This window comes from Ascochyta rabiei, chromosome 16, assembly GCF_004011695.2.
Source record: "Ascochyta rabiei chromosome 16, complete sequence".
NCBI classification, from domain to species: Eukaryota; Fungi; Ascomycota; class Dothideomycetes; order Pleosporales; family Didymellaceae; genus Ascochyta; species Ascochyta rabiei.
In genome coordinates this window covers 837687-865267 of record NC_082420.1, presented here as the reverse complement: position 1 = coordinate 865267, position 27581 = coordinate 837687, and the positions used below count along the sequence as shown (strand labels likewise).

General features: G+C 54.1%; 15 protein-coding genes across 16 annotated transcripts, besides 13 other annotated features; 7 read left to right on the top strand and 8 right to left on the bottom strand.

The window, feature by feature from the left end:
* Window positions 1–834: 834 nt before the first annotated feature.
* Window positions 835–870: a tandem repeat.
* A 1-nt stretch (window position 871) lies between these two features.
* EKO05_0009235 (Ubiquitinyl hydrolase 1) lies at window positions 872–2052 on the bottom strand (the record flags this gene model as incomplete). The annotated part of the gene is made up of 3 exons (XM_038941955.1): window positions 872–1432; window positions 1486–1913; window positions 1965–2052. The coding sequence occupies 3 exons, from the start codon at window positions 2050–2052 to the stop codon at window positions 872–874; spliced, it is 1077 nt and encodes a 358-aa protein (XP_038795838.1).
* Window positions 2053–2943: 891 nt separating this feature from the next.
* On the top strand, window positions 2944–4311 carry EKO05_0009234 (uncharacterized protein; the record flags this gene model as incomplete). The annotated part of the gene is made up of 3 exons (XM_038942162.1): window positions 2944–2972; window positions 3049–3394; window positions 3592–4311. 3 exons carry the CDS (start codon window positions 2944–2946, stop codon window positions 4309–4311), a joined length of 1095 nt encoding a protein of 364 aa, XP_038795837.1.
* A 59-nt stretch (window positions 4312–4370) lies between these two features.
* On the bottom strand, window positions 4371–4736 carry EKO05_0009233 (uncharacterized protein; the record flags this gene model as incomplete). Its single annotated transcript, XM_059637494.1, has 2 exons — window positions 4371–4518; window positions 4567–4736. 2 exons carry the CDS (start codon window positions 4734–4736, stop codon window positions 4371–4373), a joined length of 318 nt encoding a protein of 105 aa, XP_059493477.1.
* A 565-nt stretch (window positions 4737–5301) lies between these two features.
* Window positions 5302–9011, bottom strand: EKO05_0009232 (uncharacterized protein; the record flags this gene model as incomplete). Its single annotated transcript, XM_038942114.1, has 4 exons — window positions 5302–5445; window positions 5496–5661; window positions 5717–8793; window positions 8844–9011. 4 exons carry the CDS (start codon window positions 9009–9011, stop codon window positions 5302–5304), a joined length of 3555 nt encoding a protein of 1184 aa, XP_038795835.1.
* Window positions 9012–9197: 186 nt separating this feature from the next.
* EKO05_0009231 (uncharacterized protein) lies at window positions 9198–10962 on the top strand (the record flags this gene model as incomplete). The annotated part of the gene is made up of 9 exons (XM_038942177.1): window positions 9198–9257; window positions 9309–9364; window positions 9412–9653; window positions 9705–9772; window positions 9819–9929; window positions 9987–10332; window positions 10380–10520; window positions 10569–10760; window positions 10808–10962. The coding sequence occupies 9 exons, from the start codon at window positions 9198–9200 to the stop codon at window positions 10960–10962; spliced, it is 1371 nt and encodes a 456-aa protein (XP_038795834.1).
* Window positions 10963–11541: 579 nt separating this feature from the next.
* Window positions 11542–12442, bottom strand: EKO05_0009230 (Pyridoxal 5'-phosphate synthase; the record flags this gene model as incomplete). The annotated part of the gene is made up of 2 exons (XM_038942116.1): window positions 11542–11798; window positions 11851–12442. 2 exons carry the CDS (start codon window positions 12440–12442, stop codon window positions 11542–11544), a joined length of 849 nt encoding a protein of 282 aa, XP_038795833.1.
* A 2346-nt stretch (window positions 12443–14788) lies between these two features.
* Window positions 14789–14813: a tandem repeat.
* A 272-nt stretch (window positions 14814–15085) lies between these two features.
* Window positions 15086–16171, top strand: EKO05_0009229 (uncharacterized protein; the record flags this gene model as incomplete). The annotated part of the gene is made up of 1 exon (XM_038946731.1): window positions 15086–16171. The coding sequence occupies one exon, from the start codon at window positions 15086–15088 to the stop codon at window positions 16169–16171; it is 1086 nt and encodes a 361-aa protein (XP_038795832.1).
* Window positions 15535–15586: a tandem repeat.
* Window positions 16065–16083: a tandem repeat.
* Window positions 16084–16114: a tandem repeat.
* Window positions 16172–16748: 577 nt separating the features above from the next.
* Window positions 16749–16781: a tandem repeat.
* Window positions 16782–16831: 50 nt separating this feature from the next.
* On the top strand, window positions 16832–18536 carry EKO05_0009228 (uncharacterized protein; the record flags this gene model as incomplete). The annotated part of the gene is made up of 4 exons (XM_059637493.1): window positions 16832–16930; window positions 16982–17113; window positions 17171–17843; window positions 17902–18536. The coding sequence occupies 4 exons, from the start codon at window positions 16832–16834 to the stop codon at window positions 18534–18536; spliced, it is 1539 nt and encodes a 512-aa protein (XP_059493476.1).
* A 467-nt stretch (window positions 18537–19003) lies between these two features.
* Window positions 19004–19303, bottom strand: EKO05_0009227 (uncharacterized protein; the record flags this gene model as incomplete). Its single annotated transcript, XM_059637492.1, has 1 exon — window positions 19004–19303. One exon carries the CDS (start codon window positions 19301–19303, stop codon window positions 19004–19006), a length of 300 nt encoding a protein of 99 aa, XP_059493475.1.
* A 1525-nt stretch (window positions 19304–20828) lies between these two features.
* On the top strand, window positions 20829–21494 carry EKO05_0009226 (uncharacterized protein; the record flags this gene model as incomplete). The annotated part of the gene is made up of 1 exon (XM_059637491.1): window positions 20829–21494. The coding sequence occupies one exon, from the start codon at window positions 20829–20831 to the stop codon at window positions 21492–21494; it is 666 nt and encodes a 221-aa protein (XP_059493474.1).
* A 1202-nt stretch (window positions 21495–22696) lies between these two features.
* On the top strand, window positions 22697–23970 carry EKO05_0009225 (uncharacterized protein; the record flags this gene model as incomplete). 2 transcript variants are annotated; one of them, XM_038941860.1, is made up of 3 exons in its annotated part: window positions 22697–22801; window positions 22855–23427; window positions 23650–23970. In XM_038941860.1, 3 exons carry the CDS (start codon window positions 22697–22699, stop codon window positions 23968–23970), a joined length of 999 nt encoding a protein of 332 aa, XP_038795830.1. The 2 variants fall into 2 exon arrangements, with proteins under 2 accessions (XP_038795830.1, XP_059493473.1); XM_059637490.1 differs by having other exon boundaries at window positions 22855–23970.
* A 105-nt stretch (window positions 23971–24075) lies between these two features.
* EKO05_0009224 (uncharacterized protein) lies at window positions 24076–24415 on the bottom strand (the record flags this gene model as incomplete). The annotated part of the gene is made up of 3 exons (XM_038941950.1): window positions 24076–24132; window positions 24188–24262; window positions 24314–24415. 3 exons carry the CDS (start codon window positions 24413–24415, stop codon window positions 24076–24078), a joined length of 234 nt encoding a protein of 77 aa, XP_038795829.1.
* A 23-nt stretch (window positions 24416–24438) lies between these two features.
* Window positions 24439–24953, bottom strand: EKO05_0009223 (uncharacterized protein; the record flags this gene model as incomplete). The annotated part of the gene is made up of 2 exons (XM_059637489.1): window positions 24439–24450; window positions 24501–24953. The coding sequence occupies 2 exons, from the start codon at window positions 24951–24953 to the stop codon at window positions 24439–24441; spliced, it is 465 nt and encodes a 154-aa protein (XP_059493472.1).
* A 97-nt stretch (window positions 24954–25050) lies between these two features.
* EKO05_0009222 (ndufs4 NADH dehydrogenase Fe-S protein subunit) lies at window positions 25051–25849 on the bottom strand (the record flags this gene model as incomplete). Its single annotated transcript, XM_038942134.1, has 3 exons — window positions 25051–25360; window positions 25416–25526; window positions 25584–25849. 3 exons carry the CDS (start codon window positions 25847–25849, stop codon window positions 25051–25053), a joined length of 687 nt encoding a protein of 228 aa, XP_038795828.1.
* Window positions 25745–25824: a tandem repeat.
* Window positions 25850–26067: 218 nt separating the features above from the next.
* Window positions 26068–26116: a tandem repeat.
* Window positions 26117–26144: 28 nt separating this feature from the next.
* EKO05_0009221 (ATP synthase f chain, mitochondrial precursor) lies at window positions 26145–26856 on the top strand (the record flags this gene model as incomplete). The annotated part of the gene is made up of 5 exons (XM_038941855.1): window positions 26145–26192; window positions 26246–26260; window positions 26466–26616; window positions 26714–26779; window positions 26828–26856. The coding sequence occupies 5 exons, from the start codon at window positions 26145–26147 to the stop codon at window positions 26854–26856; spliced, it is 309 nt and encodes a 102-aa protein (XP_038795827.1).
* Window positions 26308–26366: a tandem repeat.
* Window positions 26403–26428: a tandem repeat.
* A 45-nt stretch (window positions 26857–26901) lies between the features above and the next one.
* Window positions 26902–26937: a tandem repeat.
* An 81-nt stretch (window positions 26938–27018) lies between these two features.
* Window positions 27019–27070: a tandem repeat.
* Window positions 27071–27569: 499 nt separating this feature from the next.
* Window positions 27570–27581: part of a tandem repeat that runs on past the window's edge.

Here is a 27581-nt window from a genome sequence, read left to right as displayed (position 1 = left end):
GTAATCAACCGTCAGCTCAGGATCTCTGCTTGTACACCCTCCGTGCACGACTTCGGATGACTGAAGGATGGTAAGGATCTTGTCTGTGACTCCGGCGGAGATGGGCACATGCGACAGTGTTTTTTTCCTTCTTTGGTGGAAAATTGGGCGACCATGTACATGACATGGTTGGTACTGCCGGCAACCTTGATGGCGATCATCCGTTCTGCCCAAGACTCATAGGTGACAGTCGTATCCATGAAAAACTGCGATGAGAACACCCATATCTGCACATCTTCATATCTCGCTGTCCTGATTTCAAATTCAACGGCTCCTGCATCATCTGCTTTCGTACCGAAACACCTCTTCACCGAATAGATGAAGCTGACGTCTTCGAGCCAGCAATTGTCGAAGACTGAAGACCCTCTCGTATGTGTCATGTTGGAATACGTGAGGTATATAGCATGTTCAGCGTGTGACATTGCCAGCTTGATTGAGACTGTCACCTTCAAAGCAAATAACTCAGGAACTTGCTTCCATGCCGTGGCTCACAACAAATCTTAAATACTAACTGACCCAGCATCACAGAAGAGTTGAACAATTGGATCATCGTCGAGGGAGGTTAGGATGTGTATCGTTCCTAACTACCGTCCATGTATACAAAAGATCAAGTCGTATGCAGAGCCCAGAACGCCCGAGCCAAATTCAGGACGCAGGCCCAAGCACTTTGGCACCTGTCACTCCTGCTGGCGATGCATATGCAACCACGCCATGCTACGTATGCTATGCGAAAATAAACATGAACAGGAAAGATATAGTAAAAGCACACGCGCTCATGGCCACGCATGGAGGGGTATCATCATGTATATCGTCACCGTCATCGTCGTCGTCTCTATGACGTTGCTGTAGGTGTGCTCACGGCCGTTTCCGAGGCCGGAGTCGAGGTGGGTGGCGTGGCCAGTTGTGTAGACAGGGGTGTCTTAGCCGCTGTGGGTGGCACGGAGGGAGCTCGTGTCAGAGTATTGGTGGGTATTTGCTGAGGCGCAGGTGTCGTACCCGTGGATGCAGGAGTGAGAGGAGCTGGTGTAGAGGAGCGAGTTTCGACGGGCGAAGGTGTGGGGTCGGTCGTACGCAAGCATCGAAGCTTGAGTGTCAACTTTGGAGCTCGCACTCTTTGCTCTGGTGGTGGAAGGTCGAGTTGTGATTGCTGGAAGCTGGACATGACGCCACTTGATTCATCAGACGAGCTCTCGCTGCCTTCGGGTGTTGAATCAGAGTCAAAGAGATGTAGGGGTGAACGACGTTTCCTTGTCCGCGAAGCTTGGTCGTCGTGCTCGCCATCTACGCTTGGACTTGGGCGTTTCTTGGAGAGGCCTTCTGCATTGAACTTTATTTGGGGCTCGCCCTCGTGAGGTCCTGTATTGTTGCGCACCGAAGAGTAGTGTTCCCAGGTCTGTGGTGGAGTCAGCACATCCATGATCGAGTATCAGGCTCTGCCCAACGTACGTGGTAGGCGATGTGTAGTGTCTTCCTATCGTCCTCGGCACTTAGGTCATCATTCTGCGAGTAGTATAGTCGTGGTGAGAACACGTAGGTGTAGTCAGCCTGCCAGAGGCGAACATGCACGTTGAGGGCAGAAGCAAACGCAGAGACCTCCATGTTATCCGCCCATTCGCCAGGCTGACCCATCTTCTCGACATGCTCGTCGAACTGCTGCTGTAGCTGTTCTTCTGTATAGTATGTGGTGTCGATGCGTGTCGTCTGAGCAGTTGTGGTGGTGCGTTTAGGGTTTCTTCGCAGGTTGTTCACAGCCATGTATTGACGGTAGAATTCCGAGTTATCCCGCATATGCTCGATAGTAGCGGTGCGCAGGACTTCGTGGAACTCTTGGTGGCCATAGAGCTGATCAGACAAAGCATTGAACAGGCAGTTGCCTTGCACACAGTCAGCCTTGAACACGGCAAAAACAAGCATCTGAGACTCACCATCACCCCTGATCTTGCTGGCATACAAGCCGTTGGTTTCTAAGATGGGGAACTCGGGGGAGTTCGCTCGCTGCTTGCGGGGCGCCATCTTGACAGCTGGTGCAGGCAGGCCGCGAGACAGGAGAAGTCGGTGTACAGGGGGGAAGGCACAGGTGGGGTGACGCGGTCATGGAGTGAGTTTGAGATGCAGAGTGAAGCACAGGCTGTGCAATATGTTCCAAGCACAGGGCCAGCCACCACGGTTGGTGAAGGTGTTGGCCCGTAGTTGAGGGGAACGTGAACTCTGGATAACTTTGTGACGCGAAGCTCTGGTCGGCCGCAGGGAGGACAGGGATTGGCCGACTTGGCGACGTGAGAACAACAACCACCGCCCCTTGTCAGAGAGCTGTTGGAGCTATTCGGGCACCTGATGAAAGAACACGAATAAGCGCACAGCAAGTGCCAATCGCGACGGTCTGCACCCAGGGTAGCTTGCAACGGAGGAAATAGGAACGACAGGACTGGCACAGAAAATTTCTGCTGCGCACCTCGGGAGCAACCGATGATGTCACGGTTCAGGAAGCTCACCTAGCTTTCAGTCCGGTGCATGGCCGATGGGTGGGAATGTTCATCAACACGACGGATGCAGCACTGTCTGGGAGATGACTGCGTCGTCGCCTGCTGCACGTACCAGATGGTGCGCCGAAACAATCACCAGCAAACGACACAGCTTCAAGACTCGAGGCAAAGGTCAGCTTGCGGCAGCTCGCTGGTGTAAACAAGACATGTGCTCGCGCGTTTTGTCTCGTGCCTGCTTCAGTGTGCGTGCCGTGTCGGCTGTGCCAATCACTTGCGGCGATCCCTTTGCGGCGGGAAAGCCTCTGGCCCCACCAACTGGCCTGTGGAGGAGCTCACGATACGGTCCGATGGGCCAGCTATAAAGCGTGATATGATCTGTTGACCAGTGAATTGAAGAATCAGGCAACTGCTGTCCTTGGAAATGCCACACACCAACGTCGTCGTTGTTGGGTAAGCGTGATGGTTTCGAATTCCATATTCCCAAACAGGGAAACCCACGCAGAGCTCGTGCTGATTGGCATCACAGCGCCGGCGTCATTGGACTATCAACAGCTTTGGTGCTATCCAAGCACGAGCACCTCGAGATTACTGTCGTGAGCAAGCACATGCCTGGTGACTACGACATCGAGTATGCATCCCCCTGGGCCGGCGCAAACTTCATGCCTGTCGGCAAGGAAGGCAGCAAGCTACGGGCATTCGAGAGAGCATCGTGGCCAGAGGTAGATCGCTTGTGTCGAGAGGTCCCGGAAGCCGGCATCCAATACCAGGAATGTAGAGTATACGGCAGGAAGAAAGACAAAGGCACCGCTGTTGGCCTTTGGTTTCAGGAGCTGATGAAGGAGGACCCATGGTTCAAGGATCTCATGCCTGAGGTGCGTACTGGTTGCTTACCCCTTTACCTAAAAAAAAAAAAGGCCTCATCATTCGAGGTTCTAGAGAGAATGCGCGTGTTCTCCGCTAGGAGGTCTGGTGGACGTGAGTCGGCCAGCAATGGCCTCCTCAGACATTGACGTTTCACTGCGATCGCCCCCATTGGCAATTTCAGATATACACACTGACTGCGTTTCAGCTTCGCGTCTTGGACAAGTCAGAACTCCCCGCGTCCTGCGATACCGGCACATCTTTCAAGTCCGTCTGCATAAACACCGCCATCTACCTACCCTGGCTCCTCGGCCAATGCATCAAGAACAATGTGAAGATCAAGCGCGGCGTCCTCAACCATATTTCCGAAGCGCCTTCATACCACAGTTCCGGCAGTGCCTCGATAATCATTAATTGCACTGGTCTCCTAAGCTCCAAGCTTGGCGGTGTCATGGACACGACCGTGTACCCTGGCCGAGGACAGATTGTGGTGGTGAGAAATGAGCCAGGCGCTATGTATACCACGTCGGGCACCGACGATGGCCCGGACGAGGCCATGTATATTATGCAGCGAGCAGTTGGCGGCGGTACGGTCATAGGCGGCTGCTTACAGCACGGAAGCTGGGAGAGCCAACCTGATCCGAACCTGGCACAAAGGATCCTTCAACGAGCAGTTAATATGTGTCCAAGCCTCGCTCCCAAGACTGGAGAAGTGACAGAGTTGAGTGTTATCAGGCATGGTGTGGGGCTAAGGCCAATGAGGGAGGACGGAATCAGGGTGGAGAAGGAGAGAATTGGAGAAGAGTGGGTTGTGCACAACTATGGACATGCGGGGTATGGATATCAGAGTGCATGGGGGAGTGCATGGGAGGCAGAGAGGCTGGTGCTAGAAATTTTGGATAAGGACGGCGTGAGGGCGAAGTTATGAGAGGTAGAGTTGTTAACCGAACCCAGGCAACAAACGTGTTGAGCACCTTCAGTCGTGGCTCAGCGATCACCTACCGAGCCCTTCTTGCTATGTTTCACAGCCTCTATAACTCTCTCTTCCAAGTCTTTCACGGTTCCACTCTGTGCCAACTTCTCTTGTGTGCTGCGATCGAAGGTGGGCTCGACGTTGAACGCGTTCTTGCAGTAACTGGAGCGGGTATTAGGACAGTACAGCCTGGTCGGGCACTGACAGTACGTGGTAAAATTCTCAAAGTCCTCTCGAACGAACCCTATGTCGCTCAGCCGGGTTTGTCCGTCCATTTGGAAGTCATCCGACTTCTTCTCCATAGCCTTGAGAATAGTTTCTACAGTGTCTTCGGGGTGCGGCTGCACGTCATCACCGGGGTTTGGCGGTCCGGCTGTCATGTTGGCAACTGGTGACGGGATGTGGGATCTGAGAAGATAAAGCTTGTTTCTATTTTGTAGACGGTTGTGAAAGACAGTACGTGGTTTAATATATATCTTGTAAGTGTCACCACTCAAAATCCGACTCAGAACGTGACGAGGATCGAAGGCTTATGAGTTATTTACTTGAAATACCTCAAATGTCTACGTAGTGTCGTCTGATTTGGGGTTTGGGGTGAGGCGGGTTCACACAAGGACTGTCGTTGCGGGGTAAGGACTGTACGTGCTGCAACTGTCTTCTTCCCAGCTTCACAGTTTCAAGGAACCAGCTCCTTCCGACATTGAATTCTTAGCCTAATGCCGTGACTGGTAGGGATTGTCACTGACGTTCTAGCAGGCGAATGGTTGTTGAGAGGACCCCGCAGTCACTGCATCAGTCGCGGACAGTACAGGTGCGGTGCGCAAGCGATGTACAAGCTGACACGGCAGGCCCGCGAAACGTGACAGAAAGGCTTGGAAGTATGTCATCGAGACTACGAATCAAGCTTGTGTTCTATCTGCAGCACCTTACTGCCCTTGAGTAACATCAAGCTTCTGCAGCCACAATCTGACGCTTCTTAATGCTGTCGACTGCTGATTTCAGGTTACTCGGAGGTAGGCTCCAGTCTTGTAGTTTCAGGCCATCGTCTTGAGTCAACATCCATAGAGTCTCCGCTGCCGTGATGCGGATCTGGTACTAAAGTCAGGGCATGATGCATACGACACTAGTGCTTGACTTACCTTGGGGAACGGATGTAGAAGCATACTCGTCACTTTCGCAAGAGTATAGGTGCGGATTGCTGGAATCGTTCCGAGCCCCCGATAGACATCTAGGGCGAGATGCAACTTTTGTATGTGTGTGGACTTGAAGTGAGCTTTTTGAACGTAAGAAAGAAGAGCTCGGAAGCTAGCGTTGTTAGTTGTATGCACGAAGCGAGTCGGGTCCTCGAGGAGAAACTCACTTGAAATCTGTGGAGATGAGGCGTTGCATGACATGCATATCGAAGAGGAATGCCCACACCTCAAGCAGTGGAATTAACACCCTGTCATTCTCAAGCTCCTTCCTGAGCAAGTCCACTAAGCAAGTAGCATAACCTAATAGTGTAAGCTCCTTGCTATCTGGTGTGCTGGTCAGTGGCAAAGACGTAGTAAAGTCAAGAAGCGCCTGTCTACAGTTCTGTACAACCGATTCGGATGCCATGCCTGCCGAGCCCACAAGACCTCGACAGATCGACTCGCGTATCATAGAGGAGTCTGTCGAATGCATTCTCGTCAGAGCACTGCTAAAATACGCCTGGCAGGAGACATCATCATCAGTTGTCGCGACGATCCCGGGACATTGCGTAAGCGAGCCTTCGATAAGAATAGATGCTGCTCGTGCCCTGACCTTGTCCAGTTTCTCCAATGAAAGGCGCAAGACGTCCGCGTATATCAAACGATCGTGTTCGTTTGCTTCACCTTGGAAGATGTCGGCCAGTCCTGCTGTTCGGACGACATTCAAAGCTTCCAACCGAACGAGTGAGCCAACATCGCCCCGCTCAGTGACTGTATAGTCGTTCAAAGCTACGTGTAAGGCGCTTAAAACCCTATCCTTGACATTTGCTGCTCTGGGTGAAAAGCTTTTCCTTGTCACCTCTTGGCAAGTCTTGAGTAAGGTATCCAAGGCTCGTAAAGCTACTGTTCTTGCTTCTATCGCTACCGCCGAAGTGCACCTGAAAGTGATTGTGTGTAGAATGCGCCGTTGTAAGTCTGTAACGATACTGCTCTCAGCAGAGAATGGCGCTCCATAGGCTGATCCAAGTGCAACAACATGACCAGAACAGCGAAGACCGCTGTATGAAGCTTCGTTATCCAGTTTTGCTAGCCAGTTCGTGATCAAGGACTCTGGGAGGGCTGGCGAAACGTTCTGGAGAAGTACAAGAGCCTGGCCGGCGACTTTTGCTATAGCTGTCAGGACGGTCTCTTCGTGCCGTGTAAGACACAAATCCAGAATACGCGCGATCTCATCTGGAGGTACGTTCGAAACCCAATCATCTGTTGGCAGAGTGCTCATAGCACTCACCAGGGCCGCAATGAGATCGCAAAAAGACGACGCCGTGTATTCCGGTCGCAGTGCTGGAGATATGAAGGATTTGTCCTCCAGTTTGATTTGGTTATCAAAGAGCCTCCAAAGAGATATGAAAGTTGCTGGTCGGTACAACCCTTCTGAGGTGAATTCGGCATGGTTGGGCATTTCCACAATAGCTGCTAGAGACGACACCAATCCCTGTCGCTCTTCAACTTCTCGAAGCCGTAATGTTCCAAGTTGGTTGCATATTCGATCGGTCATCTGTTGCACCGTACCAGGTACTTGATTTCTGGACAACAAGCCTATCGACTTGGCTGCGAATAGGCGAGAGTCAGAGTCTAGCGATCCAGTTCCTCTCCATCCGAGTAGGTTTTCGAAGATAGCTTGCCAGTACAATGGCTGTAGATTGCCGGTCTTCACGGCTACGTTGCACATAGCTCGCTGGCGAAGACCAACAGCGTGGAAGTCCACGGCTTGAACGAGGGGAATACCCTCTCTGATTGTATTGGGATGTCGACCAATCAGCTCCTGTAGAGCTGCAGATGAACCTCTACGGATGTTACCTGCTGGGTCGAGACATGCTACTACGACAAGCTCGATTGCTAGCGTCTGAGGTACAGAAACATTCACCCTGTGCTCAGAAGCTCGAATTGAAGAAGTCTGTACAGCAACAAGATCATCTGTAGAATACCGGCGGGATAACGCCCAGATGCCAAAGCAAGCGGCATCACGCACGTTTGTTCCGATGGAGCCGCCGGTTGGCGAGCGCTGCTCGAAACTGAGGGACAGCAACAGCGCATTCAACACGTCTGGCAGCTGGTGAGCCGGTATAGCCTTTCGATAAAGCAGATGAGACAAGGTCAAGGTCAACCCGTGCCATCGAAGAGGGTTGACCCCACTCAAATTGCGTTTAGTTCCTTGCCAATACACGCTCTCATTGAGTGATCCAAGAATTGCCTCTATCACTTCCTCTGCCATCTCTGAGTCGAGCTTTAAAGTGATCATACTCATGGCTTTACTTGCTGCGTACCGTACCGGGGTATCGCCATCACCCATCAACTCGAGCAGTGCCTCGATCACTTCCTCGAGCACAGATGTAGCGTCGAGCCCAAAAGGAACTGCAGTTGCTTGAAGACAGTGTATGACAATGTTTCGCAAGGTCTTGACGATCAGTTTTCGCGCTACCGCCGATGATTTGAGGAACGCGAGGTTGTCCTGGTGGAGTATGCGTTGACAGGATTGGAACGCAAGGGCAAGGAAGGGTCCAATTTCCTCATTAGTCGCCGAGGCCACCAATCCTGACAGAAAAGACAGAACGCCAATGCATGTGTGTATGTCTGAAGTGTCCTCGACAGCGTTGGAAAAAAATGACAAAGACCACTTGACGAGTACGTGAAGCAATCCAAGTTCTTGCATGTCCGGACGCACAGAAAGTGTGACTAAGAGCTTTGCAGCAGCGTTGCGTTCTTTTGATGCAGACTGTAGACACTGGAAGCAGATAACAAGGACGCGGAGAGTGATACCGGGAATCTCTGCGGGAAGCTCGATACCCAGCTCTGCCGATATCTCCTCTGATGACTGCAAGGTCGATATGGACGCAAGTGGAAAAGGCGCGAGCATCAAATGAGAGAGCCATAGCAAAAGCACATGACGCTCTGTCCATGGAACGATTGATTGCTGAAGAGAATCGTCCTCTGCCTTTTGAAAGTTTCTACCAACCTCAAATTCGTTGAGGATGGGTTCAAGGTAGCGTGGTTCATTATTGAGGAAACCTTTGATGACCTTCTCACCCCTGACTTTGCAAAAAAGGTTGATGATGTAGCAGATTGCGTGTGACAGAGGCACGTAGCCTTTCTTAGCTTTCTTCCGGGACGTTGTCTGCAGCAGCTCAAGGTAGGCATCAACCAGAGGGGGGAGGAAGTTTTTCAGGTGCGTGTCCAGAAGCTGAGGGTCTTCCTGGAAAGGCTCGATCTGTGACGAGAATCAACGATCGCTCAGTCGAATACAGATGCACAACGTACTAGAGCGCATGCTCGGTACATGTCCACCTCCCGTACATGTTGGCGGACTGGCGCTGTTGCTGAGCCATTTTGACGCTCTCGTACTAGCCGTGGAAGCAGCTTCTCGAGATCTGCAAGCAAATTAGATGAAGCACGCTGTAACTTAAGGTCCTCGTCTTCGCCGCTCATCGTGAAGTAGTGCTGGAGGATGTACAGTTGTGGGCTGGATTGATGATAACCTTGGCAGATCGAGTCAGCTGTGCCACTTTGACGCGTCGCACTGACTCACACGCTCTTTGCAGTTCGTGACGCGCCTAACATTCAATTGCTCGTCGACGCCTACCAAAACCCCCAATCTGCACGACAACACTCACAATGGCGGATACCAAGTACAAAGACTACCTTGCTGCAAGAATTCTCACCGAGAGTCAGCCTGTAAGCTCGCCTCGTGCGGTGCGATCATCACTCTCTTCTGACACTTCCCAGGTTACCTATAGGCTGCTTTCGAGGGCGCTTCAGGTCAATGTCAATGCTGCGAAGCTGTGAGTAGTAAGCTTTGCGGGCTGAAGCCAGCACTAATGCTTAGCAGTATGCTCTTCGAGTTCTACCAGAAGCAGAACGCGAGGAAACCGAACTCTATCCACGCGACTTACCTCATCTCTGGTACAAAACGAACCACTAGCGAACCGAATAATACCAACGGTCGAAGCGGCGAAGATGTTAGCATGCGCAGCTCCCCGTTCATGAGCTCCATGCCAGAACCCGAAGAGCAAGAGGAAGAGCCTGTCAAGAAGTCTACTATACTGTTAGTTCGAGAGGAAGAGCTCGCGAGTACGTACCGCGTGGATAAGCAAAGGTAGCCAGACTAATCGTATGGTACAGAGACCCGCGCTGAATTCTCAGAGGAAGCCTCAATCCATATCTACAGCTTGGAACCAGGACCACTTGAGGTATGAGTAGAGGAGACCGACATTAAGCGTGGACTAAGGATCGCAGAACATGAGCATACTGGCATCATGCAATCACGAGGTGCACTCGAAGTTTGCTGATGAAGATCCGCTGGAACGATGGCGAGTATATGGATCTATACAGAATCCCTACATCAAGGTACAGATGATGCGTCTGTCTTTCTTAGCTAGCAGACTCTAGCTAATGCTCTGGTAGCGAAGGACAGCCAAATATGCGCCCCCTCCCGTAGCCTCAGCCCCTACCAAACCAGCTGACAAGCCAGCCATGAAGCCCACCGCAAAGCCACCTGTCGCTGCTCAACTTAGAAAGGATGCCTCAACGTCGTCGCGCAGGGGTAGTGCATCCGAGGACGATGCGTCTGGACGATCGACACCCCAGCCAGCCGGAGCGCCTGCGACTTTAAAGAGGTCAGATTCCACAAAGTCCGGGGGCACAAAGAACAAAACTGCTGGAGATATCTTCAAGTCATTTGCAAAGGCTAAAGCAAAACCGAAGGAGGCTGCGAGGTCAAACGAGTCAACACCCGCGCCTGTCCAGGATGGTAAGTTTCTCAGTGTTCTGTCCTGGCCTGCGAGCTGACTCCACTAGAACCCATGCAAGGCATGTCGGAGGACGAAGGCGACGAAAACGATGAGCCTGAAGTCCAGGTGGACGTTGAGAAGATGGAAGCAGCAAAGAAGGCGCGCAACGAGCGGGCCGAGAAGCTGCGAAAGATGATGGACGATGATGGTAAGCTTATGACAAGCAGTGTCGAACCCTTGGATTGACGATCTGTAGATGAGGATATGCCCGACGCACCTGCCGCAAAAGAACAGCTAGAGCAGGAACCCGAAGCATCCCAGTCTCAGGAAGCGGATGCACCGAAAGCAGATGAGCCGGAGCCTACAGTTACCGTACAGAATGGTCGCAGGAGAGGCCGAAGACGGGTTATGAAAAAGAAGACAGTCAAGGATGAAGAAGGCTACCTTGGTGAGTAAGGGTGGGCTCTCGTCCGTGTCATATCTAACACTCAGCAGTAACAAAGGAAGAGGCTGTGTGGGAGTCATTCTCCGAGGACGAGCCCGAGGCCAAGCGAGCAAAGCCTGCACCCAAGCCAGCAGCTACAGCGAAGGGCAAACCCGCAGGCAAGAAGGGCCAAGGAAGCATTGCAAGCTTTTTCAAGAAGGCATAGATGGCATGAAGTTACAGCGCTACTCATCTTCCGTCCGCGTTTACTACGTACTCTGCAGATACCATGATGCGAGACATGTGTATCCCGAAATTCAGAGCATAGCAATTGATTGATACTCAGGCGCAACGATGTCTCGGTAGATCTGCGACACTGTTGACGCCTGTCACCTGTAAGTTTCACCGTCTTCAGCCAGCCGCTTGAAGCGCTGGCAATACCCACTTTCGCGTTCACATCGCCCAATCAACACCGCTTCTCGATTGGGAAGTAGGTGACGACAGACGGTCTGGTAATGAGGCGTGCTACACAGCGAGCACGGGGCGGCCGGGCGGTCTTACTAGTCAAGATCTGTGTACGACGCTGTTTGTGGCACAACGTGTTCAGAGTGGGTGCCTGCGTAGCACAGGTCGGCGACTTGTGGGCATTCGCTTCCGGCAAGACGTACATGGGTGGCGTTAAGGAATGGGGCGTAGAGTGTCACAAGACATGGAGTGCATTATCGGTCTTTGGAGCACGGATAACAGGGAGCGGCGTCTCTAGGTGCTGATTGTATGCTTGTGTAGGTAAGGTCGAGGTAGGCAACTATGGCCACAGCTCCTCTGTCCTCCAGCCAGCGTTGTGCCGCGCAGTATCGGCATCCCATGTGTATCTGAATCTCCGCGCCTTCTCGGGATCGCTCAGATCAGTCTGCTCGACAACGTCGGGGACAATGACTACAAGGCGGAAGTTCTTCCTCGCAACCTCGTCATGCAGGTCATCTGCTTTTGAGCCGAGCTGGAGACGCTCTTTGTCAAAGGGCGCAGTTACCGGCTGGCCTGGTGGTGGGTTCTTGAAGGAGCCTTCGCGATATCAGCTTGGGACTTTGCTCACGTGCAGGAAAGTGCGTTATACCTTTGATGGCAGGAGACTGGTTGCCAAAGAAGCCTGTAAGCTCTCTTTGCCAGCTCCATTCGTTCTCCCCGCCCTCGTTGAGCGCCCTCATCCTCTTGCCCACCTCGCTCTTGACTGTCCTGACACCACTGCTTTCCTCAGAGCCCTCAATGTCATCAGCAATCACGTAAGCCTTGCCTGCAACTCGCCATTGTGTCTGAGTCTCGCCTTCAACCCACCAGACAGCTTCGACCGGGCCTCCACCGCCGCTGCCCTGGACCTGGTCGTCACTCTCCGCGTGTCCAGCGCTTGTCTTGAAGATCTGTCCGACCTTCTCCATGCGCACGTCTGTCGTGAAGGTAGGGCAGTCGCTGTGGTAGAGCTCGGGGTTGCGCTCGGCATCGTTATGCTTGTTCTCTGGTAGCTCGGCCCAGAACCCTCTGAAGATGCAGTAGCGGACTCGGGGCACGTAGTCGGTAGGAGAGCCGTCTGGGGCTTTATCGAGGGTGCCGAGCACGAACTGAGGAGGCTTCATCTCGCCAAGGTGCTTGTTGAAGAGCTGCTTCCATGGTGCCTGGGGGAGCGTCGAGGCTGCGGGTGCGGTGGTCGACATTGTGCGTAAAAGACGCGTGAGACGGGCTGCTGGTCGTGAAGCAATGATTACTGTTTGTGCAGATAGTCTTGATCTTGATGTTGAGCAGGTAGGTCAGTGAGGTGGTGTCGATGAGAGCATTGGAGGCATTGGAGCTCTCGAAGCCCGCTTAATGGTGTCGTCATCTATAGCTGCATCACAGTCTAGAATCTGGTAGCAATCGACAGTAGCCATGGACCATGACCAAAGCCTGAGGATTCGCACTTCAGGGCCGTTATGAACTTGGTGTTCGAACGTGTACTCGAGGCTGTGTGCTGAACAGCATCTGATTCTGACACCTGATGCCGTTGGACGGCTGCACCTCTTGGCGCTCAGGTTTATCGATAGCGGAGGGAGGCACGAGGCAGCCCTGGAGCTGCACGTCATTTCGCTCGAACGATAGCTTCATGACATGTTATGATGGCAACGTTCACACAGCTCTGAGCCTTTCGCATTACCAACTTCCTTCAAGAACTCTGTCACCAGAGTTGGCGTTCCTCGGGTTGGAGTCTAACCACACACGGACGGTCATGCAGAGTTGAGCATAAACAAGCGTCAAAACAGGCAGTTGCGACGGATGGGGCGTTAATAGTGGTCAGGTCATACTCTTCCCTCCAATTGCATACCACCAGGTGTGTTTGTACATGGCTATGCCCTGTCAAAAAGCAAAGCCTAGGGGCCCGGTCCGGTTGTGTTTCCAAGTTCAGGACCACCGGTGAAGGGCAATCGATGCATCGACATGATCTACTCTCAAACTATCAGGTTTCTGCGGGTCAAGTAAGGACTGCAGCGCGCTTTCGACAAGGTCGCCGACCTGAGCCACAGTCTGGGGAACTCGTGTCGGAACGTTGCATTTGCAACTTGCAAGGTGTCTGCGACAACGGGTTGCACGGCAGCCTTCTCGAGTGTTTTCATTCAAGCGCCGGAGCATGGATGAGCCTGGCACTTTGCCAGCGTAGGAAATCACGACGAATCAGGGCACACCTACGTGAAGCCAGAGGTCTGTGGACATTGTATGCTGGTGCGACTGCCTTTCTCGCGTTGCGCGTATGGATCAAGATGGAATATCCGAGGTCAAATTGTGCCATGCTGGACGCAAAGGGCGAGGCAGTCGAGTCGGTCGGCCGTGGGTGGCCTTGTCCGTACGCATGCGCGTCTCGAAGATGGACCATAGCTTTGAAAATGGTGTCGGCCGCATCAGGACAAATCAAGCGAAGACTCCCACGTCGTCTTCACATGCAGCGAGATGGCTGTTTGGCGTTCTGGACGTTGTCAAAGAGGAGTCTGGCCTTTTGCACATCTATCACTGGCCCAGTATTATATTATTCGGCTGTCTGACCTTTTGCACGGTGCAGCCAGTCCCTCGCTCGCATCGCTGAGGGGTTGTTCTGAGGTGTTGTCTGCTCCAGCAACATGGGTTAGGTGCTCATCCTCTTTGGGCAGCGTCTGCGAGTAGATGTCACTGCCTTGCAACACATTAATACCTAGACGTACTAACTATGGCAATCTTGCCGAACACGTAAGTTTACAATCTATCTACACTGCAAGACATGAGCAGCGGGACACTAGCCAACGGTAGCCCCCCGTCCCGCACTGTCTCGCTTCAGACCGCGCCGAACCAGCGGAGGGACCAGCGTCTTTCGCTGGTTGGTTCTGGAGGGAAGCTGATTGGAGGACAGCCGCAGATGACACTATTACCCGCGTCGCTCTGTCCAGTGGGGGTGACTGAACGTGAACGCCAGTAAGTGAAGTGAGAGGCGCCTGATGCTCGCAGAACCTACGCTACGGATGCATTGCAAGCAGCTGGCGCTTGAAGTATAATTCTGCACTTGCTCTTAGTCGATTGCCTATAGACTTTAGGTGTGTAGATCCCATCTCCTCTTCCGCAGTCGCTGTTCGTGACGGATTGGCCTCGTCCGTCAAGGCTCGATCATTGCCGCATTGCCGCATTGCCACATCGGCCATATCCAACGCAGCGCACTGTAGCAGCGTCTGCCAGAGCAAACAGGTCCGCTGAGATGGAGAGACTGTGAGGTACTCTGGAAGTGCCCAGCCGCCTAGACCCAGCTCGGACCAGGGCCGAGTGCGAATGCGATCGACCGCGCCCCAATGTGGCACAAAAGGGCCGTCTGAACCTAGCAGACGAACCGTTCACTCGGAGCATTCTACGTTCTTGAGTCCTTGTCCCTTTGCTCTGCTGCAGACTCGGCTCTCTTCCTCCTGCACGCTCTTCCTGTAATGCGCCGTGACCTTGCACGACCGTAATTGTCTTGCGCCTCCGTTCACCGCTAAAGCATGGCCTGTTGATCATTTCAGCCTGTGCAAACCCCTGCCCGCCAGCCCGCCCGCCCGCATCGCTCCCCACTTAAGTCGCCGACCACTGCCAACCCGCCCGGCTCCGCTGCACGCACGTTACATACTCTACACCACCGCCCACCTCCACTTTACGACCTTTACGACTGCTCGCTGGACGACTCTGCTTCCTGTTTCTCGTACTGACTCTCGCCCACGTCACTTCAACACTCGCTGCTTCCGCTCTCCTGGTCTGAACTGGTCCCCATTCTTGTCCCCTTTACAACCCAGTAGCTGGCATACAGCACCTTGCACACGAGCGAGCCGCCCAGCATGTCGGACATCTCAAAGTCCTTTGCCTACCTGCAGGAAACGATACCACAATGGCTCCAGGACATTACGAACGTAGAGGAGAGGGTCTTGAGCATGCAACATGATATGACCAGAGTCTTGGTGTCGCAATCGCCGTTTGTGGAAAGCAGAACTGGATCCATGGACTCGATACGACCCGAAAAACTGGACATCGTCGCGGAAGAGATCACGCCATCAAACAACTTCCCAACCAATCCGCTTGGTAGTCGCAAGCGAAAGTCGCCTTCGGTCGCCTCTGGCCCCTCAGGACCAACCAAGTACCGCCCAAGAACGATGGTGGTCGTCAGCTACGACGGAGATATGCAAAAATCCTTCGAGCTGCTTGTGCGCGGGCTAGCAACGGGTCGCAACATGCTGAGGAAGGCAAAGATGGAGGCAAGGATGGCCGAATTGGCTGCCATCGCAGGCTCGAGCGAAGACGAGGACGACAACGATGATGAAGAAGAGGAGGAGGAGGAGGAGAACATCATGTCGAAGATCAGCTATCGACCACATATGACATCCATGCGACTGCGCGCCGCGGCTGCCAGAAGAGGAGGCCGTAACGGCCTGAACGGTGGTCCAACTCCGCCAGCAGAGCTTTTCGAGACAACAGACAAGACCTTGGAACAAGCACAGGAGCTGTGCGAGAAGTCGGCCCACCTGAGTCTACGTGAAGGCGACTGTAGAAACGAACTGAAGCTTGTACGCAGGCATCTTGAGAATGTCTTGTCCACAGCAAAGACAGAAGTCATCAGGTACACCGCCAGTCCACCGCAACGAACGCAAGCCCTACAAGACCACGATACTTCCGATACATCGGTACCCTCGGTGGAGCCATCGTATAAGAGACACTTCCCAAGCATCTCAGCGCCTAAGCCGGTTCCTGAACAAGAATCTAAGCTGGTGCCAGTCACCACTCAATCAACCATTCGTGCACCGGCTGCATCTACAGTCGTAGCGTCGAAAACAACGGACATCGAAGTCGATGACGACGACGAAGACGAAGACATGGATTTTGTCATGCCGCCTGTGCGCTTCACATCACGAAGAGCTGCTTGCGCCTAGACCTTTTCATCGTACACTTCCCAGTCATGTTTGCGTTTGAATGATTTACTTGGTACTGTCTATCTGGCGTCCCATAGGCATACCAAAGGGGCAGCATACCATATTGCACCATGCCTGTCATGAAGCTGATACCCCACTTGCATTGCTTACACTGAAGTGGCAAAAGGCCATTATCCCATGTTTTTCTATTTCCAGGGTATATTTACTAGACATCGTAATCAATCTCATCATCTTAGTCGCCAGTTGATATTGTTAATGCCTTGCACTACCCATAGCGATACCCAATGCACTGCTTGTTTATCACTGGTAGCATAAGATCTTCTGCTCGCATATTTCACAGTACACTTCCGAGTTCCACGTTTCTTCTTTGTGATGCGCGGTTCATCGAGGTGTTGCAAAGCCTGGGGCGTGTTTGCCTGCTGTTCTCGCTCCTGCCCTCCACGACGAACACCACGACTAGCTTGTCATGTGAGACGCGTGGTCGGTATCCAAGCTTCACGCTCTTTCCTCAAGCTGCTCAGCTCTCGGCGCCACACCCCCTTACTCTGCCATCCATCAGAACCCTGCCACGTCTACTTCTCGTCCACACTCACGTCTCAGTCTCAGCTCATGCTGTTCTTACAGTGTTGAACCCGTTCATAGTATTGCCGATTGCAGGCAATGTCGTCATCTGCTTGCAATGATCCAGCCGCAGCTGCTGAGGATTTTCTTCAGAGCATCCACATCTCGGACCGCTTGAGCTCAGAAGGAGGCAACGATGTGCCGTGCTCTCCAGTGCAAGTACATGAGTTTTTGCTGAGGTCTCTACAGGATGATTGTGGCTCTGTTCCACCCAGTCCGGAACTTGGCATGGCAAGGGAAGGTGAAGGCGACATCAGCGATGCAGACTTGAGTCTAAAAGAAGAGGAGGACTCTGTAGATCCCAGCCCGTCTGGAACGCTTGTCAGCCTTCTTCCTCCAACCCCCCCGTGGTATCTTTGCTGACCCTAGAGGTCCAAGTCGTCTGTAAAATCTGTCGATAGTGCTACATCCACAACCAGCACCGCAGGCCACGATGCCAAGCAGCCTCGAATGTGCGAGAACCAGCAGTCACCACCGATGAGCGCCCGAAAAGCAAGCTTTGAGCCTGAATTTGCTCAACTCACGACACCAACACTTACGTGTCCGCCCACACGCCGCAGCGCTAGAGCGAAGGGCTCTCTCGTTTACGATCAGAAGTATCATCCTATGGATGACTTCATTAGACCATCACAGGCGGCAAAGCGTCGTTCGTTGCATGGTGAGGCAGTTGTGCTCTCCAGCAACTCAGACACTTCCTCCGAACAGTCTGGCTCCGACGTAGGAAGTATAGCTGGCGATGAGGACAGCGATGAGGGGGGTTCACAGCCACCCACACGAGGACGGCAGGGGAAGAGGAAGAGGTCCAGATCCCGAACGCCAGAGCCGACTCGACGTTCATCACGCAGAAAAGCGATGCCAAAGGTGTCCTACAACATGAGGATTCATCCTCAAGACAGCGACCTGGCGCGGGTCTACGCGTGCGATGGTTCGAGAAGTTCCCCTTCGCCCAACAAGCGAGAGAGGTTCGGCACCGAGAGCCCCTCGAAGAAGAGTGAATCGTTCAAAGCCTGCGATGAGGCGTGCCATGTTCTTCCTACAGATGCTCTAAGAGGTGAGGGACACCCCTGGCTTCGCGCACGCAGCTGAACACCTCCTAACAGTACATTCAGATGATACAATCAGCACACTTTCCCCTGAGCTCTCATCTCAACATGTAATCGCCAATGATCCGCCTCGAATGCTAGACAGGAAGCTCTGTGACGCGTATCCGAACTTGTGCCCCGATGTAGCATATCTCACAGATTCTCAGAACGTATGGCCGGACATCAAGGGTCTGTCATTCAGTATTTTCACGGAGCGCATGGAAGACCAGTTGGATGCTGAAGCAGAGGCGGCTTCTCCTTTCCACTACAACGACAACGACAAAGAGAACGATGTTACCAATCCTGAGCTCACACCCAGACCCAACCCGCTCGATGGCATCTCAATCATACCAGCTTCGCATTATCGACAACGGCTAGGACTTCACGCACTACCCAGCCATGGTGCACTGGTCAGCAACGCGCTTTATGCACATCCTCGCTTCGAAGCATCACCGTATGGTCTGGGCTGGAGCGACGGCGCTCACGATCTGAACAACGATGGCACACACGACTGCCCGGTTGACGAGTACATGCGTATCTTGGCGTCGAGCGAAAATCTGCCTCGCTCATCTTCGCACACAGAAGATCGCTCGGGTGGAAGCGGGACTGCTGTGAGTTCTTCCCTAGCAAGAAATGCTGAAGGGCTCGAACTCCTTCGCTAGATACCCCTGAAATACTGATCGACACCGCACTCGAATACAACACCCTCTCGTCGTTTTAAGATATGGGCCACATTCAGTTCGTGAAACTGTGGCATGCCAAAGCCAGTGAAATTCGTCATCGATCGCGCACTCTTTATATCTGGAACGTAAGCTACGTAAGAATCGCCACATTTATGAGCCCTGTGTGGCGTCATGATATTATGGACAAATGTTCTCAATTAGCCAACATATCAAGAACATAGCCCATACCGATTCTAGGCGGATGCATGTTCCCGTCTTCAACAGTGGTGTTGTTGATTGGTCTTGATGAAAGTCGCTAGCGATGTATCTGAAGGAAATTGGGCTTAAAACCATGACTGACCACGGAGGAAGCAGGCGAATAAGAGGTACACACCATGAATACAAATTCTATTCGGTAGTGTCTTGCCAATTACATAATACTAATATCCATGTCCTCTTTCACCGAGCTAACCTACAGAGCTGACCAGTCTTTGTGCCCACGATAGTTGGGCTTCTGTAGATAAGCGCATAAGAATGTATAAGTATACTTGGAGACGATTTCCCAGATCCCAAGGACACAAAAATCTCCCTTGTGAATACACTTGCTTGAAGACCGCAACTTCGATCGACTCGTGAGTCCAAAGGAGACCAACGTACTCTTCCGGTACTATCTCAAATCTGTCCTGATACGCATCAGTGGAGGTTGTGCAGCTCGAAAGCATGTATGCTGAGATGAAAGCACGGAGGTTAAGCTGGAAAAACGGCATGCCCCACAGAAGTCGTTGTCCTTGGGCGACTCTGAGGTCTCTGGCGATTGCAAGAGGGGGAGTAACATGGAAGCTTCTGGGGAGATCGTGTAGGTGTCTGCATGTGTATTGAGGGGGAGAGACTCAGTTGGAGAAGAGCAGTAGAGGATAAGGTGCAGACGAGTCAAGCTCTGCATTCCTAACGTCTTTCAGTCTAAGGTATGATGACGCCAGGGTTGAGCCCTCGTGCTCTAGGGAAGACGGGACATAGCTGCTGTTCGTTCCATGTCTCTGTAACCTAGAGGTATAAGGTAGGGCTAGGCACTTTTTGATCATATGCAAAGAGCTCATTGACCTTTGACTCATTCATTACGTACACAGTAGAGAGTGGTTAACAAAGCTAGCTGGACTTGATTCTTCCACTTGATGAATTAGCATGTCTGTAGGCCGCTTTTCTCGCAAGATACTAGGTCGAGAAAGGGAGGAGCTGGAGATGATTGTCAAAATATCGTTATGAGCTGACACAAGCGCTGGTACTCCACAAATTTAATCCTTTTTCGCTCACGACAATCGGCAAAAGTAGGGCTGGCAGCCTTGTGATTGCGAACAATCCCTACATCACATCTGCCTCTCCTGGGCCACTGCCAAAGCATCACTTCTGTCTCGACGACCTGAAATAAGACCTGATCGACCTTCCTCACAGCGTGTTTCTTCCCGCGCGCGCCTTTGGGTGAGATGGTGAGATGAATCACCGATTTGGGTTTACGCGCGTCTGGAAGGATTCGGCGAGGTGATTGACCGCCCATCTAAACAAACCCAGTCAGCATGCAGGAGATTGCATCTGCTGACTGTGAGCAGCAATCAAATGTCTGCGCCCTTTTTTGTTATTTGTCTCGCGACGCCGTCAGACGCTGTGCAGTCCCACTATCTCAGGCTCCTCGCCCCGCAGGTGCCTTGACATGATTCCACTCTGCTCGTATTCGACAGCACATAATGCTCATTGCAACCTCGGCAGCCATGACGGCTTCATAGTGACGCTGGTGAGTCCACATCGCTCTTGCACTTGCCCAACGATGCGTGTGAGAAAACGCACGATACATCTCCGGACAAGCGTCATTCGCGCGACGTGCTGAGGTTGATGATCAAAGCAAGCCTAGGCGAGCCACCAGTTACAGACGCTCCATCTCAGCGCCGAAGAAACGCCAGCGCTGGCTGCACCTAGACACGAGCACAAGTCACTCGCACACGTGCATATCTATCTTTGCGGCGCGCGGGCGCCCCGTCTGCACGCTGTGTGACTGGCTGCGCGGGCTGAAGGTGCAAGCCTTGCGCTTACACAGATGCAGCTCGCCCTCTTCACCGACACGGGAGCCTAAGGCAGGCCTAGAAGGCGCATCGAAGAACAGCGAGCATCTGTGGCTAAATTCGTGCATTGCGCCGGCTACCTGGTGATCCAGGCTTGCGCTCGGGGCGTTAGCCCTATGTGGTCGTTTTGGGAACACGTGGGTACGAGAAGCTCGAGAGAGGCCTGTAGGGTTGTGGGCCGATGTTCTATCGATGTGCGAGCCGTCGACAAGGCCTTTTGTTCTGCGCCAGCAATATTCCGTTGACACAAGGTGTTGAAGATTGGTGTTCGCCGGCCAGCTGGTTAGAGTTCAGACGGTGTATGATCATCGACCAGGTACCTCCCGGTACTGCGAGGTACATCTGCGATGGATCAACAAAAGCATCGATTACAACATCTGCAGAAGCATCATTAGTGCGAGCGATAACAGTAGTTCTCATTCGCTGCTGTTGGCGCGGACTAATCATCCGCTCTCAGAAATACGAGAGAAAACCCTCGGATACACCAGCGGCATCGTATCGATTGTACAGTTGCACCACAATTATGCCTTCAATCCACGTCAACAGAGTGTCAATGACGATCTGCAACGCGATAGGGATGTTTCTGAAGTCATTGTGGAACACGTATGGAGCGTCACAGGCTCCTGTCAGCTCCACCATGGGCCTCCTCAGACGTCAACACCGTCAAAACACCATCCGGACCACAAACAACGTGACGGCGCCAGAGGCCCCAAGACTCCGGTCTCTTCTCAGAACACACCAGATCGGCATAATCCTGCCCACACCCATGACGCTCACGACGCTTGCGACGCTCACTCTCAGAACGCCATGCTGCACATCACGACTCCAGCCCACGATGTGGCAATAGCGCCTCTGGGCAAATTGGTAGGTAGGGCGCTCGCTAGCCTGTGACTTGGGCTTCGTGGCTGGCTCAATCCAGCAGACCATCATAGTCCAATACCACCAATCCGCATCGTGCCCTCACCAAGATGTGCTGCTGGCCGGTGAGCATCCTGCCGTAAGTGTTCCAGCCCAAGCATGTAAGCGAGCAGTGCGTCCAAACACGAAAAATAAAAATAAAGAAACCCACCTTCACAATTTGCATTACTCGACTGTCGGGCACTCTCTCTCTCTCTCGTGAGCCTCCGCGCTTGGTGTTGGTCAGGCGTGATGTGTGCCTTGCACGGGCTGGACCCCTAAAACCGCACGCCGCTAACGCATCAAGCAATGCACTAATCCAGATGCATATGCTGCGAGCGTGCACGGCATCCCAAGGGCAGACACACAGCCGCATCCTTCTGCTCCGGGGGGGTCCCCTACCCTCGCCTCGGTACGTGGGTGTTATGGGCTCACGATGAGAAGGGAAAAAAAAAAACGTTGATTCTCTAGCGGTGGTTAGGTGGAACGCTGTAGGTAGCCCGGGGGAAGCTAGTCGTCTGCGAGGATCCCCGGCTGTTGTTGTTGTTGTCATTGTCAGAGCCTAGTGCTACCCTCACACATACCGTGCTGGGGATGTAAGAGCCGCCAGTTTGCATGCGTTTTGCGGGTTTGGAATCCGTAGGGGGAGGGGGCAGGTAAACACACACTCAACGCTGCGTTGAGGAGGGCTATACGAAACTTCTCGCGCCATCGTCGCTGCCTCAGATTACCACCGGGGTGTCCTCTCACACGCAACATGCTCACCCCGTGCCTGTACGAAGACAGCTGCGAGAGTACGCCTTACACCGCACGGACCCGCGTGTGGACTAGGTACAGTCGGCTGAAAGCGAGTGGGAAGAGCATATTTTAGCTTCACTCTAAGCCTAGCTCCCATCCCCTCGCGGCTTCACTCTCGATGGGCTTGTTGGTCCCCACTCGTATTTGGGAGTCAGCATACTCTTAAACACCCCAAACGCCCCATCCGTGTCAAGTACTTCGATCCTGGTCTTTCGCCATCCGTAGCAGCTTTGCGGACAAAGTGTTTCTCGTGTGTCTGTTCATGCTCTTGATTTATACACATACGCGTACTTGATTCACACCGACGACACCTTTTCCCCAGGACAACACCGACACATAGCCAAGGACTCCAGGATGGTCAAGCTCGGTGCTCTCGCCTTTGGGCTGCTCACAATCGTCGCTCAGGTGAGCGCTCAGCAGACAGTCAAGGTCATGCCGTTTGGTGCTTCCATAGTCAGCGTAAGTCGTCACTGCATACGTTTGACAACACTGTGTACTAACCGCCACCCCAGAGATGTTGGCGCGCCAACCTCCAGACCAAGCTCCGCAACGACAAGGTCACAAACTTCGACTTTGTCGGCTCGCAAACTGGCAGCTGTGCTGGGGCTTCGATAGACCAGGACCACGAGGGCCACCCAGGCTCTCTCGCCACGGACTACGCGAAGAACGGCAACCTGACCGTCTGGCTCAATGCCAACCCGCCTGATGTCATCCTCATGCTGCTCGGGACCAACGACGTGCTCATCGGCAAGAAGTCGACGGGCGATGTCCTCAAAGCCTACGACGTCCTGATCGACCAGATGCGCGCCAAAAACCCAAAGATGTACCTCATCTTCTCCAACCTGCTGCCATTGGATCCCAAGCGCTGGCCCCAGAGCGGTGCTGATGGCATCGTCAATCTCAATGCTGCCATCAAGCAGTACGCACCGAGCAAGAACACGCGCGCCAGCCCCGTGGTCTTTGTCGACAACTTCACCGGCTTCGACGCCGTGGCCGACACAACGGATGGCGAGCACCCGAATGATTCTGGAAACGAGAAGATGGCGACCAAGTTCTTTGCCGCAACGAGAGATGCAATTAAAGCTGTGAGTGCCACCAAGAAGACGACGCGTGCGGGTGGCTTCTTGAGCCGAAGGCTGGCGATGCTGGCGCAGTAGGAGGAGAATACACATGTGGGATGATTTGATGACACGACCTGTTATGATTAACGACTTAATGTCTGATGCATAAGCAAGTTTTTTTTTCTGTTCCGGCGTCTTGACTTTGTAGAAACGTTGATGAGGACCGTGAATTGACCAATTGTATAGATTGCACCCGACTCACCTGAGAATCCCCAGGCTCTAGCTCCAGCCCAAGCTCAAGGCCAGAATGAGACCCCTCCCATGGTGACATCGACCGCAAGGGTGACTGCTCAAGCCCAAAGCAATTCTCCGGCAGCAGCCACAAGCATCGTGCTTATGACAGCACAAACGCAAGCGAAAGGCTCAGCAACCTCAGTTGCGACGACCACCGCAACCCAGGGCAGCCAACAGACATCATCGGCCACGAGTCTGAGGGCTGCGTGGCCTCTGAACGTGTGGAGAGGTGTCTCAGCGGTTTTTAGAGGATCGCGGCAGAGCGTGCTATAGAGGTAGCAAGCAGAAGGAACGTGGGAGACTTGATTGATCATTTGGCGGCACGACTACGATGCTGGTATCGGTGTCGACGTCATTTTCATGCATAGCGTGGAGTTCCTAGCGGTCTGCTGGTTCAGACTTTACTGCAACCTTCTTCGCTGCCTTCTTAGCGGCCTGTCCATAGCATATTAGCGATTGTCCGCATAACGCATAATACATGACGACCTACCATGATTCCACGGCTCTTCTTGTTTTTGATGAGCCTTTGTTCGACGTCTTCGGCGGCGATCATGGTGGCAGCTTCCTGTACTGGGTCAGACTTGGCTGTTCAACCAGAAGGCTCTGGACAACGCACTTCTCTCTTCTTCCGATGCTGGGTGTTCCAATAGAGGGCCGCATCACCCATGATAGACCTCTTCTCACCCGGGTCTGTAGTGTCGTAGCCACCGCGACCCATTCTCACGGCGAAACGCAGGTATCCTAACGGGGGTCCTGAGGCATACCATTAGCTTTGCAGGGCAGTCAGCACAAGGATGTTATACACTGAAGGTTGCTGAGACGCCTCGAGATCGCAACCACGCGGGGCTGGACGCAGTGGGGTGGAGTAGGGTCTGTCGTTGCTGGAAGTTGGTGTGCTTGTGGAGGCCAAAGCAGCTCTCGCAGGGAGGAGGGAGCGCAAATTGCATTTTTGCACCCGCTTTCACCTCGAGAAGCGATCGAGACGAAGAGGATCTCCGTAGAGCAAAAAAGCCATTTTGTGCGTTGAGAAGAGAAGCGTCAAGATCTGAATGTGAAGATGCAAACGTGGAGTTGAAAGTGGTGAGAAGCATGGGTCTCAGAAGAGAGGAAGGAGCCAGTCTAGCAACGTCTGACGTCGCCATTCGAGTGGGCATTAAGCAACAGGGAAAAGAGCAGGTACAGATATGTAAGCAAACATGATGGAGAAATGCTCTGGGTGAGTTACCGCTAACTATTGAGTGCCTGGTTGTCAGCATTCAGAACTGATCACAGGCTCGGACGAAGTCGAATAAGAAAGAGAAGGTAGACTTGAGCCAGTATTTACACGTGATACGTCCGTTGCACCGCACTCGTCTACTTTGTCCTGACCTGCTTCAACTTGCCGGGAACGTGTGTAAAGTTGTTGGCGTAGGCCTTGGGGACAAACTTGCGAACATTGGGCTCCTGGACAAAGTACTCGTAGCCCTGCTTGTTGGCAAAGTTGATGGCATCCTGCTTGGACTTGAACTCGATTCGCAGTCCGTTCATGAAGTCGGCCGAGGACGCCCAGCCCATGAGAGGGTTCTCCCACCGGTGGCCCTTGGCGAGCACGTCCCAGTCCATGAGCCAGCGCTCCGAGGTCCAGTCGCCCGACTGTGTGGCGGTCTTGGCGGGCTTGTAGATGCTGCAGACGAGGTCAGTAGGGTGGGCATGGGGCGCGTGCGTGTCGAGCGTCGTACCGAACTTGGCGGGCCTGGAGGTCGACTGGGGCGCCGGAAAGGACAGCGGCAGCAACGCTCTCGCCAGGCTCACTGCCGTCCATGACGCGCTTGGGGATGGGGGAGAAGTTGCTGGGAGCTTCATTAGCTAGCTAGCCCGTGGCTGGGTGGACTCGCAGGGGAACGCACGAGGTTCGGTAGTCGGCGGCGACGTTGTAGTCGGGGGCGTGCCTCATGCCCTCGGCGGCGCCCTCCTTCCTGATCTGGGTGGAGTCGCTTGTGAGCTTGACGGCGGGCGCATCTTTGGGCGTCGTCTTGTGGTGGTGGGGAGCATCCTCGTTGGTCGCGTAGGTGCGGTATGCGGGAGCGGGAGCGAGAGCGAGAGAGCGTGTGGCTGAGGGGCGCAGGGCGGGCGCGAGCAGGCGCGAGCCCATTGACCGGGGCAGGGCAGACATGGCGGCGGGGGAGGTGTCGTGGGCGAGCGGCGGTGGTGGAGCGGTCGGTCGAGGTTCAAGCGCTCACGCCCGGGGATGCGTTGCCTTGGCGTGCCGGCGGCCGCAAGAACTCAGCTTTGCCTTGGACACCACCACCCTCCCCATCTCGACCCCATCGCCTTGCCTTGCCCGCCCCAGGTACGCTCCCCGCCGAGACGCCGCCAGCCGCCCGCGTGCCATTGAGCCGTTGAGCCGTTGAGCCGTTGAGCCGTCGAGCCGTCGAGCCGTCGATGCTAATTGAGTGGCAGCCGTCAAGATGAGCTTCATCCAGCGCCGCGCCCTCTCCACCCTGATCCCCCCCAAGGTACGCCGCAACGTCCACCGCCCACCGCCAGCAGTACTGACACGGCCCTCCAGATCGCATCTCCCAATGTAAGCGCCCTGCCGGCATAGCCGCCGCCGCCTCCGCCCTGCAATGGCACCTCACCTCACCGCACCTCACCTCACCTCGCCTCACCTCACCTCACCTCACCGCACCGCACTGCACCGCACCACGACCGCCCGCCTGCCGTCACCACCCAGCCGCCCACGCACCCACCCCACTCGACTGGCGAGCGCGCGGCTAACATGTGTCAAGGCTATCGGCTCCTCCCCCAACGCCGTCCGCATGCAGAAGGTCGTGAGCTTCTACGAGAAGCTCCCCCGTGGCGCTGCCCCCGAGGTCCAGGCCAAGGGTCTCCTCGGCCGCTACCAGAAGAAGTACATGGGCAAGAACGCTTCAGGCAGGCGTACGTCCACCTCTCCGCACCAAGCGGTATCCCTGACACAGGCGTGCTGCCGTGTCCGTCCCCTGCGCACCTGCAGTCTCGCTGACCACGTCGACAGCGCTCGTCCACATCATCGGCGCCCTGATTGCCCTCGGCTACGCACAGAACTACTACTTCCACTTGCGTATGTACTCGCAGCGCCCACGCCAGACGACCTGACTGACCCTCGCAGGCCACCACAAGAACAACGTCCACCACTAGGCGCATCTCCCCCCATGGTTCACTCTGAGCGTGGTGGTTGGGACGTGTAGATATAGATGTAGTTGATCAATCCAGATGTAGCCAGTGCAGTTGCTTCCTCGCTGCGCCAACGTGTTGTATGGGTGACTGTGGATGGACTCCGCTTGAGCTGCTGCGATCTATGTGATTTGCGTGATTCGCGTGATTTGCGTGATTCGCATGATTTGCGTGATTCAGCGCATGTGAATGGGGTAAATGCTGTCTGATTCAAGGTGAGTGCCGTGACAAGCTGTGGATGGGTTCTCTGGTCCTGTTCTGCCGGCCGTCGTGGGCAGCCGTCTTGCTCTTCTCGCAGCGGCTCGGAGCTGGAGATGGATGGCTGTGCTCTGCAATCCACTGCATTCACTTGCATTCTCCACGACCGTCAGACAGTGCGTGCCTGAGTCATCTGCGGACCCGGAAACGCGAAACAGGCGCAAGGTGCTCCCGCACCAAGAGCAGAGCGCCAAGCCATCCGCCGCTCGCTGCACCTGCATTGAACAGCCACGGTTCGCGAAGACCTCCTAACCCTAACCCGCCATCCCCTCCGCGACCGACCCGCGCAACCAACGCAAGGGCTCTCCTCCCCCCTCCATCGCACTCCCGGACGCAGCCTCGAGCCGTTCGGCGACAACACGCGACTGAGCCGCTCTCACCGACCTCATCGACCGCAACCAGCTCGCGCGACCGCACCTCGACGCCGACGC